General features: G+C 49.1%; 2 protein-coding genes across 3 annotated transcripts; one reads left to right on the top strand and one right to left on the bottom strand.

Moving 5' to 3' along the window:
- The first annotated feature begins 527 nt into the window (after window positions 1-527).
- tceanc2 (transcription elongation factor A N-terminal and central domain containing 2) lies at window positions 528-3,074 on the top strand. 2 transcript variants are annotated; one of them, XM_023965382.1, is made up of 4 exons: window positions 528-903; window positions 971-1,112; window positions 1,189-1,376; window positions 2,168-3,074. In XM_023965382.1, exons 1-4 carry the CDS (start codon window positions 805-807, stop codon window positions 2,354-2,356), a joined length of 618 nt encoding a protein of 205 aa, XP_023821150.1. In that variant the 5' UTR covers window positions 528-804; the 3' UTR covers window positions 2,357-3,074. The 2 variants fall into 2 exon arrangements, with proteins under 2 accessions (XP_023821150.1, XP_023821149.1); XM_023965381.1 differs by having other exon boundaries at window positions 535-903; window positions 1,189-1,382.
- Window positions 2,746-10,801, bottom strand: cdcp2 (CUB domain containing protein 2). Its single transcript, XM_011473376.3, has 6 exons — window positions 9,326-10,801; window positions 8,832-9,179; window positions 5,205-5,546; window positions 4,288-4,641; window positions 4,014-4,192; window positions 2,746-3,940 (listed from the first exon to the last, which is right to left on the bottom strand). The coding sequence occupies exons 1-6, from the start codon at window positions 9,393-9,395 to the stop codon at window positions 3,635-3,637; spliced, it is 1,599 nt and encodes a 532-aa protein (XP_011471678.1). The 5' UTR covers window positions 9,396-10,801; the 3' UTR covers window positions 2,746-3,634.
- Between the last annotated feature and the right edge of the window lie 5,824 nt (window positions 10,802-16,625).

The raw sequence follows: 16,625 nt of genomic DNA, 5'->3' as shown, positions 1-16,625 counted from the left end.
ATGGCTTGAATCAATAAAAAACTTTTAACATTCGATTGAATTTAAAAATTGTTCTGCCCCTTAGTATGATCAATGCTATGTAGCCTATTTTTATCATCAATGGGTATTTTAATTGTCTTGTATATGCATTTCCTTTACTCATGTGTTGAATGTTATCCTTAACCTTTAAAGGCAACAATAAAATATAACCACAGATGATTTTTGAGTTCTTTTTGTTGCATGAATGCAAATGTTTGTATGATGTTTATCATTAAAAACAAAATGATTATCCGTAGAAAATGTTTAAAAAAATAAAATCTTTCAAGTAAACTAGTTTCTAATAAGGTAATATGAATGCTGCTGGTTTCAGTTACCATTGGTATAAAATAAACCTTGTTCATTGTTACTTCAGTGATCCACTGTTTGCAGAAAGAGTAACAAAATACACAGATTTCCTTTATTTAGCACCAACCGTTTCTGTAATTTATTACTTTAACTATAAGAACTTTTAACGTGCGTCCTCCCCTTTTCTCGCGATGTTTTATCATGATTGAATGTGACGTCAGAGCAAAACTACCCAACATGCACCGCCATCCCGGTAGCTGTGCAGAGTCCGCCTGGCTGATCTCGATCACGTCTAGTGCGTTTTTAGGATTATTTATCTTCCTGAACGCGCGCGCGATGCTTGTCTTCATGTAGAGGCTCGTTTATGATGCAGTGTTTGTAACTTTAAACAGACTGACGTCACGTTTTGGCCTCACTTTGTGTGCTAACGTTAGCATAACAGTCTGTTTTCCTGGTTTGCTAATAAAGTTTTGTTTGAAGATGGACCGGTTTGTAGTTCGGCTTCCTAAGAATGAAGCGCGAAAACAGCCGAAGATCAAGGAGAAACGTTACAGGCAGACCACCATCGAGTCTCTACGGGTGAGTGAACGGGCTGGTTCGGTGACGGGAGACGGTTTGGACCGGACCTGAAGTTCTGTGTCTCCAGAGGGTGGTTGTGGTTGAGGACATCATGCGCTACAAGGCAACGCTCGAACTTCCCGCTCAGACGAAGGAGAACCTGCTGACAGTCCTGACGGAGCTGAGCAAGAAGATGCCGTCCAGGGAGGTTCTGAGGTCCACCAGGATAGGTGCTCAGATGAAACCAGTTCTGATCACACGGCTCTGTCAGTGAGGGGCGGAGTTTGACACTTAATGTCTCCAAAGGTCACGTGGTCAACCGGCTGCGGCGGCACCAGGATCCCGAGGTGAGCTCTGCGGCTGCGCGGCTTTACTCCGACTGGAGGACTTTCATCCAGGAGAACTCCAACAAGCCCTGCATCGAAGTCCGCTCCGACCGGCAATCTGAGGGGCTGAGGAGCAGCGCCAGGAGGCTGCTGTCCGCCGCCCTGCAGGTCCAGGTGGGAGGGGCAGCAGACGCAGCCGAGTGTAGTCCGGCGATGCGTATCCCCGTCACAGAGATGCGTATCCCCAACATGGCGATGCGTATCCCCGTCACGGCGATGCGTATCCCCGTCACGGCGATGCGTATCCCCGTCACGGCGATGCGTATCCCCGTCACGGCGATGCGTATCCCCGTCACAGAGATGCGTATCCCCGTCACAGAGATGCGTATCCAACATGGCGATGCGTATCCCCGTCACGGCGATGCGTATCCCCGTCACGGCGATGCGTATCCCCGTCACGGCGATGCGTATCCCCGTCACGGCGATGCGTATCCCCGTCACAGAGATGCGTATCCAACATGGCGATGCGTATCCCCGTCACGGCGATGCGTATCCTCGTCACAGAGATGCGTATCCCCGTCACGGCGATGCGTATCCCCGTCACGGCGATGCGTATCCCCGTCACGGCGATGCGTATCCCCAACATGGCGATGCGTATCCCCGTCACGGCGTGCATCGCGATGATGTGTCACGATCGTCATGTGACCCGTTGGTTCCGGCCTCACTGCAGAAAGTCCGCTAATGGTTTCTGATCTTAGAACATCAGAAAAACTAGACTAAAGTGTCCGACTCACCGACTTTCTCTACTTACTTTATGGGCGGCTGCGGTGCAGGGGTATAGCGGTCAGCCTCTGATCGGAGGATGACAAGTTTCTGGATGCAGATGTGTTCAGAACCGCGGTGTTTCCCGGACTGGTGGTTTCTCAGGGCTCTTCATGGTTCTGGTTTGTGTCTTTCAGGAGGACTCCGGACTGAGCGACAGCATTGAGCGGGAAGTGTTTCACCAGGGCTCCCGCCTGGTGAGCGCCTCCTACAGACGGACGGTTCGAGCGCTGGTCTTTGCCTTCAAGCACAACTCCCAGGTTGTGACGCAGGTGAAGAACGGAGACCTGTCAGTCAATCACCTGGTGTCCAATTATAAAAAATAAGGTGTTTGTCTGAGCCTCAGGCCGTGCACAGATGATTTAAGTAACCTGTATTTATTTTTTTTGTGGTAGTTGATGTCGGCGTTCTCTCTGATGCTGGTGATAACCGTGTCATGCCACCATCAGAGCCGCTCAGGTTGATTTTTCTGACAAATCCTCCATTTGTGCTTCAGGCAGCAAATTTACCGTGGATGTGAGAGGACCCCCTCTTTCAGAAAAGCACGTTAGCCACAAGAGAACTGCAAAATGTTTTAATAGTTTTTTGTGGCTAAGGTGTGTTTCTGAAAAAGGATCTACTTTAATCCACGGTAAATTTGCTGCCTAAAGCACAAATGCAGGATTATTTTAATAACTGACACCACTATAAATCCTCATGGATCCTTCCTCCAAACTGAGATTCTAGTTTTTTATTCGACACACCTTAAACGTTCAGGACACGGGTCTCCATTCAGAACGTATGGATGAGAAGAGGAACGGTGTGGAAGCTGCTGTTGGTCGGTTTTCTCGTGTTAACATAGTTCGTTGGTCCAGCAGAACTCTGCTGACTGCTTTGCTCAAGTTTTTATTTTTTCAAACCTTTAGAAAATGTTTTTCAATTCATAGAATATTTGTCATGAATTTGCTGCTGACATGAACATCTTCTGGAAATGTTTCTGTATTTTTACTGTTACATTTGTGTTTGTGTCAAAAGTTGAGTAAAGAAATTCCCAGAAAAATTCAATTCCTTTGAATCTGTTCATCCATAATCCTAATCCAGTTTATTCCCAAACTGGATCCTCCTCAACTACTCAAGGATGGAGATTGGGTTCATGCTGGACAGTTCTCCAGTCCATCCTAGAGTCACACACACACACACACACACACACCCCCACACACACACACACACACACACACCCACACCATCACTAAAGGGCCTGTCATGAACCTCTGAATCATGTTTCTGGACTGTGGGAGGAGAAAACCCCCAGCTGGGATTCGAACCAGGACCCCCTCAGTATCAGGTGAGGGGGCTAACCACTACACCATGAATGTGTTTTTCTCAAAGTCTTTGTCACAGTTGTGTGAAACAGCTGCTGATCTTCACTTTTCTCCCCTAGAACCCGCCTCCCTTGAAGGTTCTGTTGGATCCAGCAGTTTTGTTTAGAACCAATCTGAAGGAGGCTGAAATGGTCTTGGATTACTGGATACAGGCTTCGTGTTGTTTTATTTCTGTCAACCATTTCATCTAGAACCTTCTGGGCCGTTAGTGTTTGAAGGCAAACGGGTCAGAAACCACCAGAACTACAGCAGCACTAGCCAGACGATGGCTATGACCATGAGGATGACGGCCAGAACGCAGATGCTGATGAAGACGATGTCGCTCAGGTCGTGCGGCTCGGCCTCAGGACGGGCTTCGTCCCCGGGGCTGTGGCTGTGGGTCTGCAGGGCCTGCTCCTCCAGGCGCCGCTCCTCCGCTGAGACGATGGACACGGACGCCACCTTCCGCTGTGCGTCGCACTGCACTCTGTATTCCTGCACGTTCTGCTGCGTTCCCGCAGAGAAATCGATGTAGAGCTTGTTGACCAGCATGGTGACGTTCCGGTGTTTCTGTAGAGGAGACGGAAACCAGGTGACGCCTTTGACAGCCGCACCGCGCCGGCTTCAGGTGAGAGCCGCTCACCTGGCTGGCCGTTCCACAGTTGACAAACTGGGCGAGGATTTTATAGGAGGTGGAGGTCAGCTGAGCCGCACAGCTGGGGTTGCCCAGGTAGATGCTCTCCCGCTCCAGCTGAGGTAAGGACTGCTGTGGGATAAGGATGGTGAACTCTGAGCGCGTGCAGCTCACGTTCACGGGCACCACTGAGGACCGAGATGAAGAGGTCAGAGGTCAGTCACAAGGCGTCCAGACGGAGAAGCTGCTCATCGGTCACTTTAGGACCAGCGGGGGATTTTACCTCCAAGGTAGGAGGCGCTGAAGCCCCTGTGGGCCTCGTTCCTGTCGGTGCTGAGCACCACCAGAAGCTTGTTCCCCTTTGAGAGGATGAAGGGGGGCTGCTCCCGGCCACACCAGCGTCCCAGCAGGGCGGCGCTCTGGCTGTCGCCGTCGTGAACCGCCACAGAGTCGTAGTCGCACTGGTCTGACAGACGGTTCCGGTCCTCCAGGTCCATGACCGGGAAGTAGAGGTTGATGCGGTAACCGCCAGCCAGCGAGATGCTCCAGTGGCAGTTGATGTTGTTGGGGTAGATGCCGGGGAAATGCGGGCTGCTGAAGTCACCGCTGACAGCTGACAGAACCTGCTGACATTCACCTGTCAAAGCAAAGCGCCATCATCAGGTATGACCACCAGGACGTCGTCGGACGTTCCTGCATGGAGACGTGTCAGGGCTTCACTGAAGCAGAGCTGAATCTTCTCTGCTGTCTGAGACACACCTCAGTCACACCTGATCACAGCAGGAGCCAAGCCCCGCCCAGTCCACCTGGACGAGTCTGAGGAAATGATGCCGCACCGCACAGAACAGAAAAACACTAAAGCTCTTCAACTTTCAGCTTTTTATTCTCTTCGATTCATGAGGAAATCCAGGAGATTTGAACATCTCTGGCGAATGTTTGATCTGCTATGAACGCAGTCACAGCTGCGCAGCCGCAGACGTTTGTAAAGCATAGACATAACAGTGTTTAAGCTGAAGGACTAAAAACTTAAGATCTTGATCTAAAATTGCGCGTACACGCGGGAAACATGGCAGCGCTTTGTCCCAGCATGCAAGAGCTGAAAACAAAAACAACCGTTGGACCCAGAGCTTCCTGTCTGACGACTTCCTTCAATCTCAGGGACCACTTCCTGTTTCAGGTGTTTGCATTAAACCCGCTCACCTGAGTAGTAGTAGGCCTTGAACCCCCGTCCTCCAATGTTGAAGTCCGACTTAAAGACCACCAGAAGATGGTTGGACGTGGTGATGATGTTGGGCGGCTTTTCCGCCCCGCAGAACTTGCCCAGGTGGCGGTGTGAGAGGGTGTCTCCATCGAACAGGGACACAAAGTCAAAATTACAGCCCTCGTTATTCTCCAGCTGGAAGTCCAAAAAGACAAAGGTGACCACGCTGCCGTTGGACACCCGGATGGTCCAGGAGCAGTCAGCGTTGTTGCTGTACTCCTGAGGGTAACCTGGGCTGGAGATGACCCCAGACAGTCCGGTCAAAACCCCCCCACAAAGGTCTGCATGGGACAAAAAGAAGACTGTTTCAGACATCAGAGTAGATTCACTTAACCCTCATCAGACCTTTATTTGGCCTTCATCTGACCTTCATTTGGCCCACATCGGACCTTCATTTGGCCCACATCGGACCTTCATTTGGCCCACATCAGACCTTCATTTGGCCCACATCGGACCTTCATTTGGCCCACATCGGACCTTCATTTGGCCCACATCGGACCTTCATTTGGCCCACATCAGACCTTCATTTGGCCCACATCGGACCTTCATTTGGCCCACGTCGGACCTTCATTTGGCCCACATCGGACCTTCATTTTTATTTGGCCTTCATCAGGCCTTTATTTGGCCTTCATCAGGCCTTCATTTGGCCCACATCGGACCTTCATTTGACTTTTATTTGGCCTTCATCAGGCCTTTATTTGGCCCACATCAGACCTTTGTTTGGTCTCCATCAGACCTTAATTTGGCCCACATCAGACCTTCATTTGGCCCACATCGGACCTTCATTTGGCCCACATCGGACCTTCATTTGGCCCACATCGGACCTTCATTTGGCCCACGTCGGACCTTCATTTGGCCTCCATCGGACCTTCATTTGACTTTTATTTGGCCTTCATCAGGCCTTCATTTGGCCCACATCGGACCTTCATTTGACTTTTATTTGGCCTTTATTTGGCCCACATCAGACCTTTGTTTGGCCTCCATCAGACCTTTCATTTGGCCTTCATTAGAATTTTATTTGGCCTTCATCAGGCCTTCATTTGGCCTTCATCGGACCTTTGTTTGGCCCACATCGGACCTTCATTTGGCCCACATCGGACCTTCATTTGACTTTTATTTGGCCTTCATTTGGCCCACATCGGACCTTCATTTGGCCCACATCGGACCTTCATTTGGCCTCCATCGGACCTTCATTTGGCCCACATCGGACCTTCATTTGACTTTTATTTGGCCTTCATCAGACCTTCATTTGGCCTCCATCAGACCTTGATTTGGCCTCAATCGGACCTCTGTTTGGCCTCCATCGGACCTTCATTTGGCCCACATCGGACTTTTGTTTGGCCTCCATCAGACCTTTCATTTGGCCTTCATTAGAATTTTATTTGGCCTTCATCAGGCCTTTATTTGGCCTTCATCAGACCTTCATTTGGCCCACATCGGACCTTCATTTGACCTTTATTTGGCCTTAGTCAGACCTATATTTTGCCTCCATCAGACCATTTATCTGGCCTTCATCAGACCTTCACTTGGCCTCCATCAGACCTTCATCTGGCCCCCATCAGACCTTCATCTGGCCCCCATCAGACCTTCATTTGGCCTCCATCAAACCTCCATCAGACCTTCATTTGGCCTCCATCAGACCTCCATCAGACTTTCATCTGGCCTACATCAGACCTTCATCTGGCCCCCATCAGACCTTCATCTGGCCCCCATCAGACCTTCATTTGGCCTCCATCAGACTTCCATCAGACCTTCATCTGGCCTCCATCAGACCTTCATTTGGCCTCCATCAGACTTCCATCAGACCTTCATCTGGCCTCCATCAGACCTTCATCTGGCCCCCATCAGACCTTCATCTGGCCCCCATCAGACCTTCATTTGGCCTCCATCAGACCTTCATTTGGCCTTCTTCACACCTTCATTTGGCCCACATTGGTCCTTCATTTGACCTTCATTTGGCCTTATTCGGACCTTCATTTGGCCTTGATTTGACTTTTATTTGGCCTTAGTCAGACCTTTATTTTGCCTTCATCAGACCTTCACTTGGCCTCCATCAGACCTTCATCTGGCCCCCATCAGACCTTCATCTGGCCCCCATCAGACCTTCATTTGGCCCCCATCAGACCTTCATTTTGCCTCCATCAGACCTTCATCTGGCCCCCATCAGACCTTCATCTGGCCCCCATCAGACCTTCATCTGGCCCCCATCAGACCTTCATTTGGCCCCCATCAGACCTTCATTTGGCCCCCATCAGACCTTTATTTTGCCTCCATCAGACCTTCATCTGGCCTTCATCAGACCTTCATCTGGCCCCCATCAGACCTTCATTTGGCCTCCATCAGACCTCCATCAGACCTTCATTTGGCCTCCATCAGACTTCCATCAGACCTTCATCTGCCCCCCATCAGACCTTCATCTGGCCCCCATCAGACCTTCATTTGGCCCCCATCAGACCTTCATTTGGCCTCCATCAGACCTCCATCAGACCTGCATTTGGCCTCCATCAGACCTCCATCAGACTTTCATCTGGCCTACATCAGACCTTCATCTGGCCCCCATCAGACCTTCATCTGGCCCCCATCAGACCTTCATTTGGCCTCCATCAGATTTCCATCAGACCTTCATCTGGCCTCCATCAGACCTTCATTTGGCCTTCTTCACACCTTCATTTGGCCCACATTGGTCCTTCATTTGACCTTCATTTGGCCTTATTCGGACCTTCATTTGGCCTTGATTTGACTTTTATTTGGCCTTAGTCAGACCTTCATTTTGCCTCCATCAGACCTTCATCTGGCCTTCATCAGACCTTCATCTGGCCTCCATCAGACCTTCACTTGGCCTCCATCAGACCTTCATCTGGCCCCCATCAGACCTTCATCTGGCCCCCATCAGACCTTCATCTGGCCCCCATCAGACCTTCATCTGGCCCCCATCAGACCTCCATCAGACCTTCATTTGGCCTCCATCAGACCTCCATCAGACTTTCATCTGGCCTACATCAGACCTTCATCTGGCCCCCATCAGACCTTCATCTGGCCCCCATCAGACCTTCATCTGGCCCCCATCAGACCTTCATCTGGCCCCCATCAGACCTCCATCAGACCTTCATTTGGCCTCCATCAGACCTCCATCAGACTTTCATCTGGCCCCCATCAGACCTTCATCTGGCCCCCATCAGACCTTCATCTGGCCCCCATCAGACGTTCATCTGGCCTCCATCAGACTTCCATCAGACCTTCATTTGGCCTCCATCAGACTTCCATCAGACCTTCATCTGGCCCCCATCAGACCTTCATTTGGCCTCCATCAGACTTCCATCAGACCTTCATCTGGCCTCCATCAGACCTTCATCTGGCCTCCATCAGACCTTCATCTGGCCCCCATCAGACCTTCATTTGGCCTCCATAAAACTTCCATCGTCTCCCCCAGTGTCACTCTGATCCTTAAGTCCTGGTGTTGGAACAGATTCTGGTTTGGGGGCTGTAGATCCACATGGACTCCATGATTGAGGCACATTCATATCGTAAACAGTGCATCAATAAAGAGTCCAAGTGGAAGGGAGCACCTTTAGTGTAGCCAGCACTGAAGCCCCTGAAGGCCACGTGACGGTCAGAGTGGAAGATCAGGGACATGACGTTCCAAGAGGAGGTGAACCTGGGAGGGGGGGTATCCCCGCAGAAGTTCCCGAGGAGGTTCCCCTCATCCTCAGATACGCCGTTGTATATTTTGACGTAGTCGTAGGCACAGCTGGCGTGGTGCTCCAGCTCAAAGTGGTGGAAGCTGAGCAGAACAGAGGAGCCCTCTGGGACCACGATCAGCCAGGAGCAGTGCAGGTTGTAGGGATACAAGCCGGGGAAGTTTGGGCTGGAGATGTTCCCAGATGGAGCAGAGAGGATGCCTCCACATTTCACCCCTTAGAATCACAAACATTTGGTTTCAGTTCAGGAAGAAACAGGATCTAACGTCTGACTCACTGATCATTCCCTGGTTGGAGAAGCCCTGAAAGTTCATCATTGTCTGACGCTGCAATGGAACTGAAGATGACAAACCACGACTCACCTTTTTTCGAATCCCCCGTGGAAAAAAGCAGCAGCAGCAGATGAGTGAGGATGGCCGTCCTGAGAGCCATTCTGCAGAAGCACCTTCAGCTTCGGTCACAGCTCAGCCGCAGCCATCCTGCAGCTCGGCCTGCAGGTAGAAGGACTGGAACATGCATCCGCCTCCGCCGCAGGAACCCGACACCCCCTCAGGTCGCTGAATTTTAATGACTGTTATCCAATGAGCAGCAGAGGATTGGAAAGATGTTTTACATTATTGATGTGGGTCTGCCACACACGAAACACTCGGTTTATGTCATATGAACACAGACCACCATTTTCCTCAAGGTCGAGCAGAACTTTGTGAAGGGAAGGAAGATCCAGAGCCTTACAGCTGCTCTCCGGGTTTCATCAGGAAACTCATGTGAGAAAGTGAGTCAGAGCTGTACGAACACTCTATTATATACCCTGACCCCCCCTCTCATTCGTCTGAGTTATTCTGACTTTTTTCCTTTGGGGAACCGCTGACTGACATGGTCCGCGTCAACGTTCCTGAAGCTGCAGACGCATGATTGGCCCTTCCAACAGATCTCAGTTCCTGTGATGATGTCACAGCGCCGCAGACGCACGAATGCAGTCCTGCCTACTGTACGCCGGGTAAAGTGCTGTTGGTCAAAGCCCCTTCCTTCACATGCTGCACACTGATGGGGGGGCCTGGTGTTAGTGACTCATCCTCATACTGCCTCCTTCCTGCAGGTGGCGCTGTTGCACCACGCAAAAAACAGCAGCAGCAAAGAGTCCCAGCAAGCTTCAAGCTGGAATGAATCAGGCTGATTAAATCAGTGGAGTGTTTTCCGCACAGAGGTTCATGCGACCAGAATGAGCTGCTTTGCTGTGGATCTGAAACTCCGTCCTCTTGTCATTGCTGGAGGATGTGGGCAGTGGGCACCGCAGCCATGTGCTCCAGGAAGATACCAGGCTTTACAGCAATCTAATCACCCATTAGCTAATAAGCTCTCTGAAGACAAACACGGGGGAAAGGCGGCGCGTTCCTGCAGACTGAAAGGAAAACTCCAGGCGATGACAGATGCTCGACCTGAGAAACGCCTCTTAATTTAATCGTTTAGCTCCAGAAGCATCAGAAGAGCTGAGCTCACGCTCCAAATCCTGCTAAACGTTATCTGAAGCAGAGCAAAGAGCCGCGGCGTTTCCACAGTGACACAAAAATGAACTTGGTTTTTCTAAAGAAAACAATGATGCTCAAACATCCACTAAAGTTTGGTCACTGTAATGGTAAAAAGGAAGAAGCCTTTCAAAGTAAAAGTCCAGACGTTTTCATAACATTAAACTTCAGTGACAGTAAATCCGCTTCCATTTGTTTTTAGGGTTGTAGAAATGTTTCTGGTCCATTTTCTCTGTGAAGGAAACTATCACCAAGTCTTTCAGGTGGTCAGAGCAGATCTTCAGAATAAAAGTTCTTCATCTTCCCAGACCTGGACCTTCCTCTTCTGTCTCTGGCCTCATTTCATGGGTTTTAACTGTTTTGGGGATTTTGTTGTGCAAACGCTGCAATAGAAAGAAACCTTTTCTTCTTCTGCGGTTTCATGTTCAGCTGCAGGTTCTGAGGATGTTGGAAGCGTGTGGAAGCATGTTTGTGTGGTCTTGGAGGATGGTTTGTGTGTCTGAAGTCAACGTGAGTGTGGACCAGCATCACTGGGTCACAGAGGTTGTCCAACGACCTCCACATCACAGCAAATGGACGTCATTTCTTCTTCCTTGAACGTTTTGCTGCTCATTTGAGGTTCAGCTGACTTAACATCAAGAAAGAGCCGCCTGGACGAATGAGAAGCCTCCGGTTCGGGCCGTTCGGAATTGAAGCTAGTTTGACTGACGCCACTAGAGGAAACGCCGCCGCATCACTTCCTGTTACAAACAAAAGATTTTGGCCTCCCTCAGTGTTCCTTCTACTTTCCCGCTCCAAGGACACTGCTGTTGTGTCATTGCATCGCCGATCTGGGAGCTGGCAGATTGGATTACAGACCATAATGAGCTCAGTGTCCCTCTGTAGTTATGAGGGTAATGAGATCTGTTATTGGAGTTAAGAAGCAAAGAGGAAGAAAGATGGACTTCCAGAGGAAACTGCAGCTTCAGCTGCATCAAAAACTACTAAAATGTGTTTTATTGGATGTTTGGCGCATTTAAAATATGTTGAAATGTTTTCCACTGACCTGTATTTATGGAAACTTTATTTCACAGCAGTTACAGATGTGAGCTTTGTGGCTTTTTCTGGTTTCTGCAGGTTGGCTGTGGCTCCTCCTCCCAGATAGACCACGCCCCCTTCACCCGTGGCCTGAGCAGCAGCGTGAGTCTGTGTTTCAGGGGCAGTTCCATCCTCTGTCGGTGAGTTTGGTCCGGTGTTTTCCTGCTCAGAGGACGTTTTCTGAGTGTCGACAGCAGGTTTCTAAACTCAGACGACCTCTCTGGCCTCGGCGGCGTTCCTTGCTGCTCCTCAGCTTCCTCCTGCTGGTGAAATATTTTTCACTTTGCCAAAACGTTTGATGCATCATTTAAGACCTTTATTGAGGCCTTTATTGTTGTCAAATTATTTCCTAGAAGTGTAATTATTGCTTTTTCTTGTGCGTGTTGGGAGACATTCATGCTTCCTCCTTAAATCCACGTCACGGTGCTTCAGAGGAAAACGTCTCAGACCAAAACTTCACGTCTTTGTGGATTTTCTTCTGATATTTTCCTGTTTTCTAGTTTTTTTGGGGGGCGGGGGTTGAGAATCTTTTGTCTCCGTATTTCTAGTCTTTAAGGCTTTGAGGTTCTGCTCAGACCCAGATGATGGACCATGATGTGAAAAGGACGGCCTTCAGCGACCCGCTGGCTCCGTCTGTTTGGACTCACAATGTCCAATCGGAACCCACTGATTTAAACCGGGCCTTTGGCTAAAACTCAGAGATGCTGGTTCAGTCATCTGAAGACAGAGAGAATAAGTGAGGAACATTTGAGGAAACACGGCTGCTGCTGTGACGCTGGATCAAACACAGGAGGGAGAAACGGACGAGCCTGTCTCTTCAGTCCAGCTCCAGTTTGACGCACTGACACCGTGGTTCTGCAGAGTCTGCAGAACTTCTGCTGGAGCAGCAGGTGGTGGAACATGAAGGCAGACCTACTCCAGATGAATGTCACAGTGATGGAGGAAAAGAGCAAAAGATTGACTGGAAAACATCTACATCTCTGACCTTCTGATCAAATCCGTCCTCAGAAGGTCTCCAAACATTTCCAGATAAATGTCCACGAAGACTCTCCTTCATCCAGGTGCATCTGGACTCATCTTCCTCCCGTATTGAAACTTTTCAGCTTAGCTTCATCAGTCGTCAGACGTTTGCAGATGAACCCACCGCTGGTCCTGCTTTTGGTGAAGAGATGAGCCATGTATGATGTGAAACACGAATGGCTTCTGTTCCCCCCTCAGCTCGCTCGCTGGAGCTCCGTCATGTTCTTGAGTTCGCCTCAGTGCAGAACGTAAACGACCTTCTGCCAGAACGCCGGCTCACCCGGGGCTTTTGCTCAAGCTGGCCTGCGGGAAGTCGATGAAACGTTTACTCAGTAAAAGGAAGCATCGCCCACGCTTAAGCCGAAAGACATTTCCATATTCCATTCCTGGAGACGGAGCACATGGGAACAAGCAAAAGACGAGGAGCAGAGAACGGAGCAATCTGAGGCGATGACCACGCAACCTTTGTGTGGAGTTGAGAGGAGGGAGGACGGCGAGATTGTATCAGCAGAGCAAAGGCAGATTAATCACAGTCTGCACACACACCAGCATCAAAGTCAGAAAGGAACCCAGCAAAGGTTAATGTGTGGAAACGGCGGTGAGAACACCAGAGTGGTGCTTTCAATATGCAGCAAAGCAATCATACACTCTGTCACGTGCAATCGTGCACGGGGCAAAAGCTGAAAAATATGAAGAAAAAATGTCCGCCATCTGCCAAACAGCATGAACTCAACAATAAACAGGATTGTTTGTGTGTGTGGGAAGCTCAGCTGGTTAGGGATGTCAGCTTCAATCTGACTCAGGCGTCCCCGCATGTCGCTGCCTCCTCCTTCCACTGCCTGCATCTCTGAGCAGACAAATGATCTCCAGCATCCTCTTAATCAGCAGCAGCAACCTCCACTTTAGGCACAAAATCCCCAACAAAACCTCCTCAGACTCAGAAAAAGAACTGCTCCACTTCTGACCCGCCGTGGCCTCGACGATGACGAGACGAAGATCTGAAAGCAGAGCTGCCACAAATGAGATGTGGTTCAGCCCGTCAGTGTCGGGCCGGTGGCCCACCGACTCACATCTCTGCTCTAAATGCAGAATCAAAGCCACTGTGCCCTCATCAGCAGGCTGCACGGCCTGCCATCTTCCTCATTGTCTGGCGGCGTGGACGCCTTGGCAGCTGGCCCTGGTGCCGCTGCCTCTACCTAATGAAAGCAGACGTGAATTCAAAGGCCACATTAAAACCAAGCAACAGCACTAAAGTATCAGACTCTATTTTCAAAGCCAATCAGGAGCCGGGAGACAGAAAACACAGGAAAAGGCCAGGAAAAGGTCACATAGGAAAGATCTCACCTGGGAAACCACACAGAACATCTGATGTTTTTAAATCCATGTAGGCAGGATCCGCCTTTGCGAGCTCTCAGATTGCTTTCAGGAGAAATCTGTAGATGGCTGCACTTGTCTGAAGTCTGAAGGCTCTCAAACTCACAGGCTGAGCTGCTCTGAATGAGCCCAGTCTGAATACCTTTGCATTTTTGCAGGAGAAAGAGAAAAAGGCTTCTGAGCTTTGCTTATGAAAAACTGATTTTACCAGACATTTCTCAAAAAAACATTTGCAGAATAAACATTTGTAAACAAATCCCACAGACGCTGATAAGGTTTTGAACATTTCCTGAGCTCTGCTGATCCAGATCTGAGCCTCAGGACATCAGCAGGCCAATTTCCCCTCCTGCTGCAAGCTGCGGCTGTAATAAACACACCGCCGCTTCGCCGCAACGCCGCCTGGCTTCCAGCACAGCAGCGGGCGCCATCCATCAGGAGTTCTAATGCAGCGTCAGTGGTCATCAGAGAAGGCCAGCCTGCTGATGAATGAGGGAACACGGAAAGTACACGAGACCACAGCCTCCCCCCACCCCCATCAGTCTGCATGTAAGTAATGATCATGTGAGGCTGTGTGTCCGCCCACAAACACCTGCTTTACAAATGTGGACATTAAACCAGTAATCAGCACACCTCACAGTTTGTTACACAGAAAGAACACTGCTGGATGGAGGGTTCAATGCCCCCCGCCCCCTGTGGTCGGGAAACACTGCCACGAAGCAATGAGCAATCTGTGATCCAAAAAAACAGCAGGGAGCAGAAACTTGACTGAATTCATCCACAGCCACTTCTGATGAGCTCAGGTCTGTCGTCAGAAAACCTCCACAGTGTTTAAATCCTGTTTACTGGGACAGACGTGGTTAAAACTGCAGCAAGAGTAAACATCACAGCTTCTTCTTTAAGATTCAGCCGTGAAATAAATCCGGAAATATAAACACGAACCAAACCTGCAGAGTCATAGACGTTTGAGGACCTTCACCCTCGTCTGCTGCTTCTGCAGCTGCTCAGCCCTAAACAGAGATCCTGTAATGCAGGGAAACCCCTCAAACACACATAGAGACCACAAATGGGGAAAGAACACAAACACAGAAAGACCACAAACACAGAAAGACCACAAACACAGAAAGACCACAAACACAGAAAGACCACAAACACAGAAAGACCACAAACACAGAAAGACCACAAACACAGAAAGACCACAAACACAGAAAGAACACAAACACAGAAAGACGACAAATGAGAAAGACGACAAACACAGAGACCACAAACACCACAAACACAGAAAGACCACAAACACAGAAAGACCACAAACACAGAAAGAACACAAACACAGAAAGAACACAAACACATAAAGACCATAAACGCAGAAAGACGACAAATGAGAAAAACGACAAACACAGAGACCACAAACACAACAAACACATAAAGACCACAGACAAGTAAAGACCATAAACACCACAAACACATAAAGACCATAAATGCAGAAAGACGACAAATGAGAAAGACGACAAATGAAAAAAGGCCTAACACAGAGACCACAAACACAACAAACACATAAAGACCACAGACAAGTAAAGACCATAACACAGAAAGACCACAAACAAGAAAAAAACCACAAACAAGTAAAGACCACAAACACCACAAACACATAAAGACCATAAATGCAGAAAGACGACAAACAAGTAAAGACCACAATTACCACAAAGACAGAGACAACAAACACATAAAGACCATAAGCGCAGAAAGACGACAAATAAGAAAAACGACAAACACAGAGACCACAAACACAACAAACACATAAAGACCACAAACACCACAAACACATAAAGACCATAAACGCAGAAAGACGACAAATGAGAAAGACGACAAATGAGAAAAACGACAAACACAGAGACCACAAACACATAAAGACCACAAACACCACAAATGCATAAGGACCACAAACGCAGAATGACTTAATGTTCAGTGTGAGAGTAAAATCTCTTTTTGGGGAAAGAAATCTTCTATCTAGACATCAGAGGGAAAAAAGATTAAAAAATATGAAAAATGGAACCAGGGTGACACTGGGACGGAACCAGGATGTTTCCTGTTTCCAGGATGAAAACAGGACAGTACCAGGACAGAACCCAGACGGAACCCAGATGGTACCAGCCATGGTTGTTATTGCTGTTAAAAATCTGAATGTCAGATTGAAGCCACAGAAAAAAATCTGTTATTTAAAAGTCAATGACGGTTTTAGTGTTTGCTGAAGGCCACGGATGCTGGATGTGTTTGTACCTCAGAAAGGCTTCTGCGTGTGTGCATGTTTGTGTGTGTTTGTATGGTTGTAAGTAGTGTGTGTTGATATAAACAGCAGTGAGAAATATTATTATGGGATGTCAGTTCATTGAAAAGGTCTCATTACAGCTAATCCTGCAGACTGTACAAGGAGCCCGTTATTGCTGTTCACGTGACACGTGCACGCTCCTCGCTTCAGCCTGACTGTTAGAAATGAGGAATTAGCCAATCAGAGTGTAGTTTGTGTGGACGTCCCACAGACATCCTACAGGTGCCTTCGGAGAGTCAGAACTGCACTCCTGTGTTGATGTGGCCGCTCCTCTCCTTCGACCCTCCACGGACCCGACAACCCAAAAACCCACAGAACCCGTGACTCAGGCTGAAACCTAAGGAC

Source organism: Oryzias latipes, chromosome 17 (assembly GCF_002234675.1).
Source record: "Oryzias latipes chromosome 17, ASM223467v1".
Lineage (NCBI taxonomy): Eukaryota > Metazoa > Chordata > Actinopteri > Beloniformes > Adrianichthyidae > Oryzias > Oryzias latipes.
Note: the sequence above shows the minus strand (reverse complement) of the source record. Positions and strands in the feature narration are given on the sequence as shown.

Coding starts and splice junctions, on each gene's coding strand:
- cdcp2 (XM_011473376.3), bottom strand. CDS start 9,395: ATGGCTCTCAGGACGGCCATCCTCACTCATCTGCTGCTGCTGCTTTTT. Junction 5,547..8,831: donor CAGTGCTGGCTACACTAAAG/GTGCTCCCTTCC, acceptor TGTCCCATGCAG/ACCTTTGTGGGGGGGTTTTG. Junction 4,642..5,204: donor CAAGGCCTACTACTACTCAG/GTGAGCGGGTTT, acceptor TTGCTTTGACAG/GTGAATGTCAGCAGGTTCTG.
- tceanc2 (XM_023965381.1), top strand. CDS start 805: ATGGACCGGTTTGTAGTTCGGCTTCCTAAGAATGAAGCGCGAAAACAG. Junction 1,113..1,188: donor TCTGAGGTCCACCAGGATAG/GTGCTCAGATGA, acceptor ATGTCTCCAAAG/GTCACGTGGTCAACCGGCTG. Junction 1,383..2,167: donor CCGCCGCCCTGCAGGTCCAG/GTGGGAGGGGCA, acceptor TGTGTCTTTCAG/GAGGACTCCGGACTGAGCGA.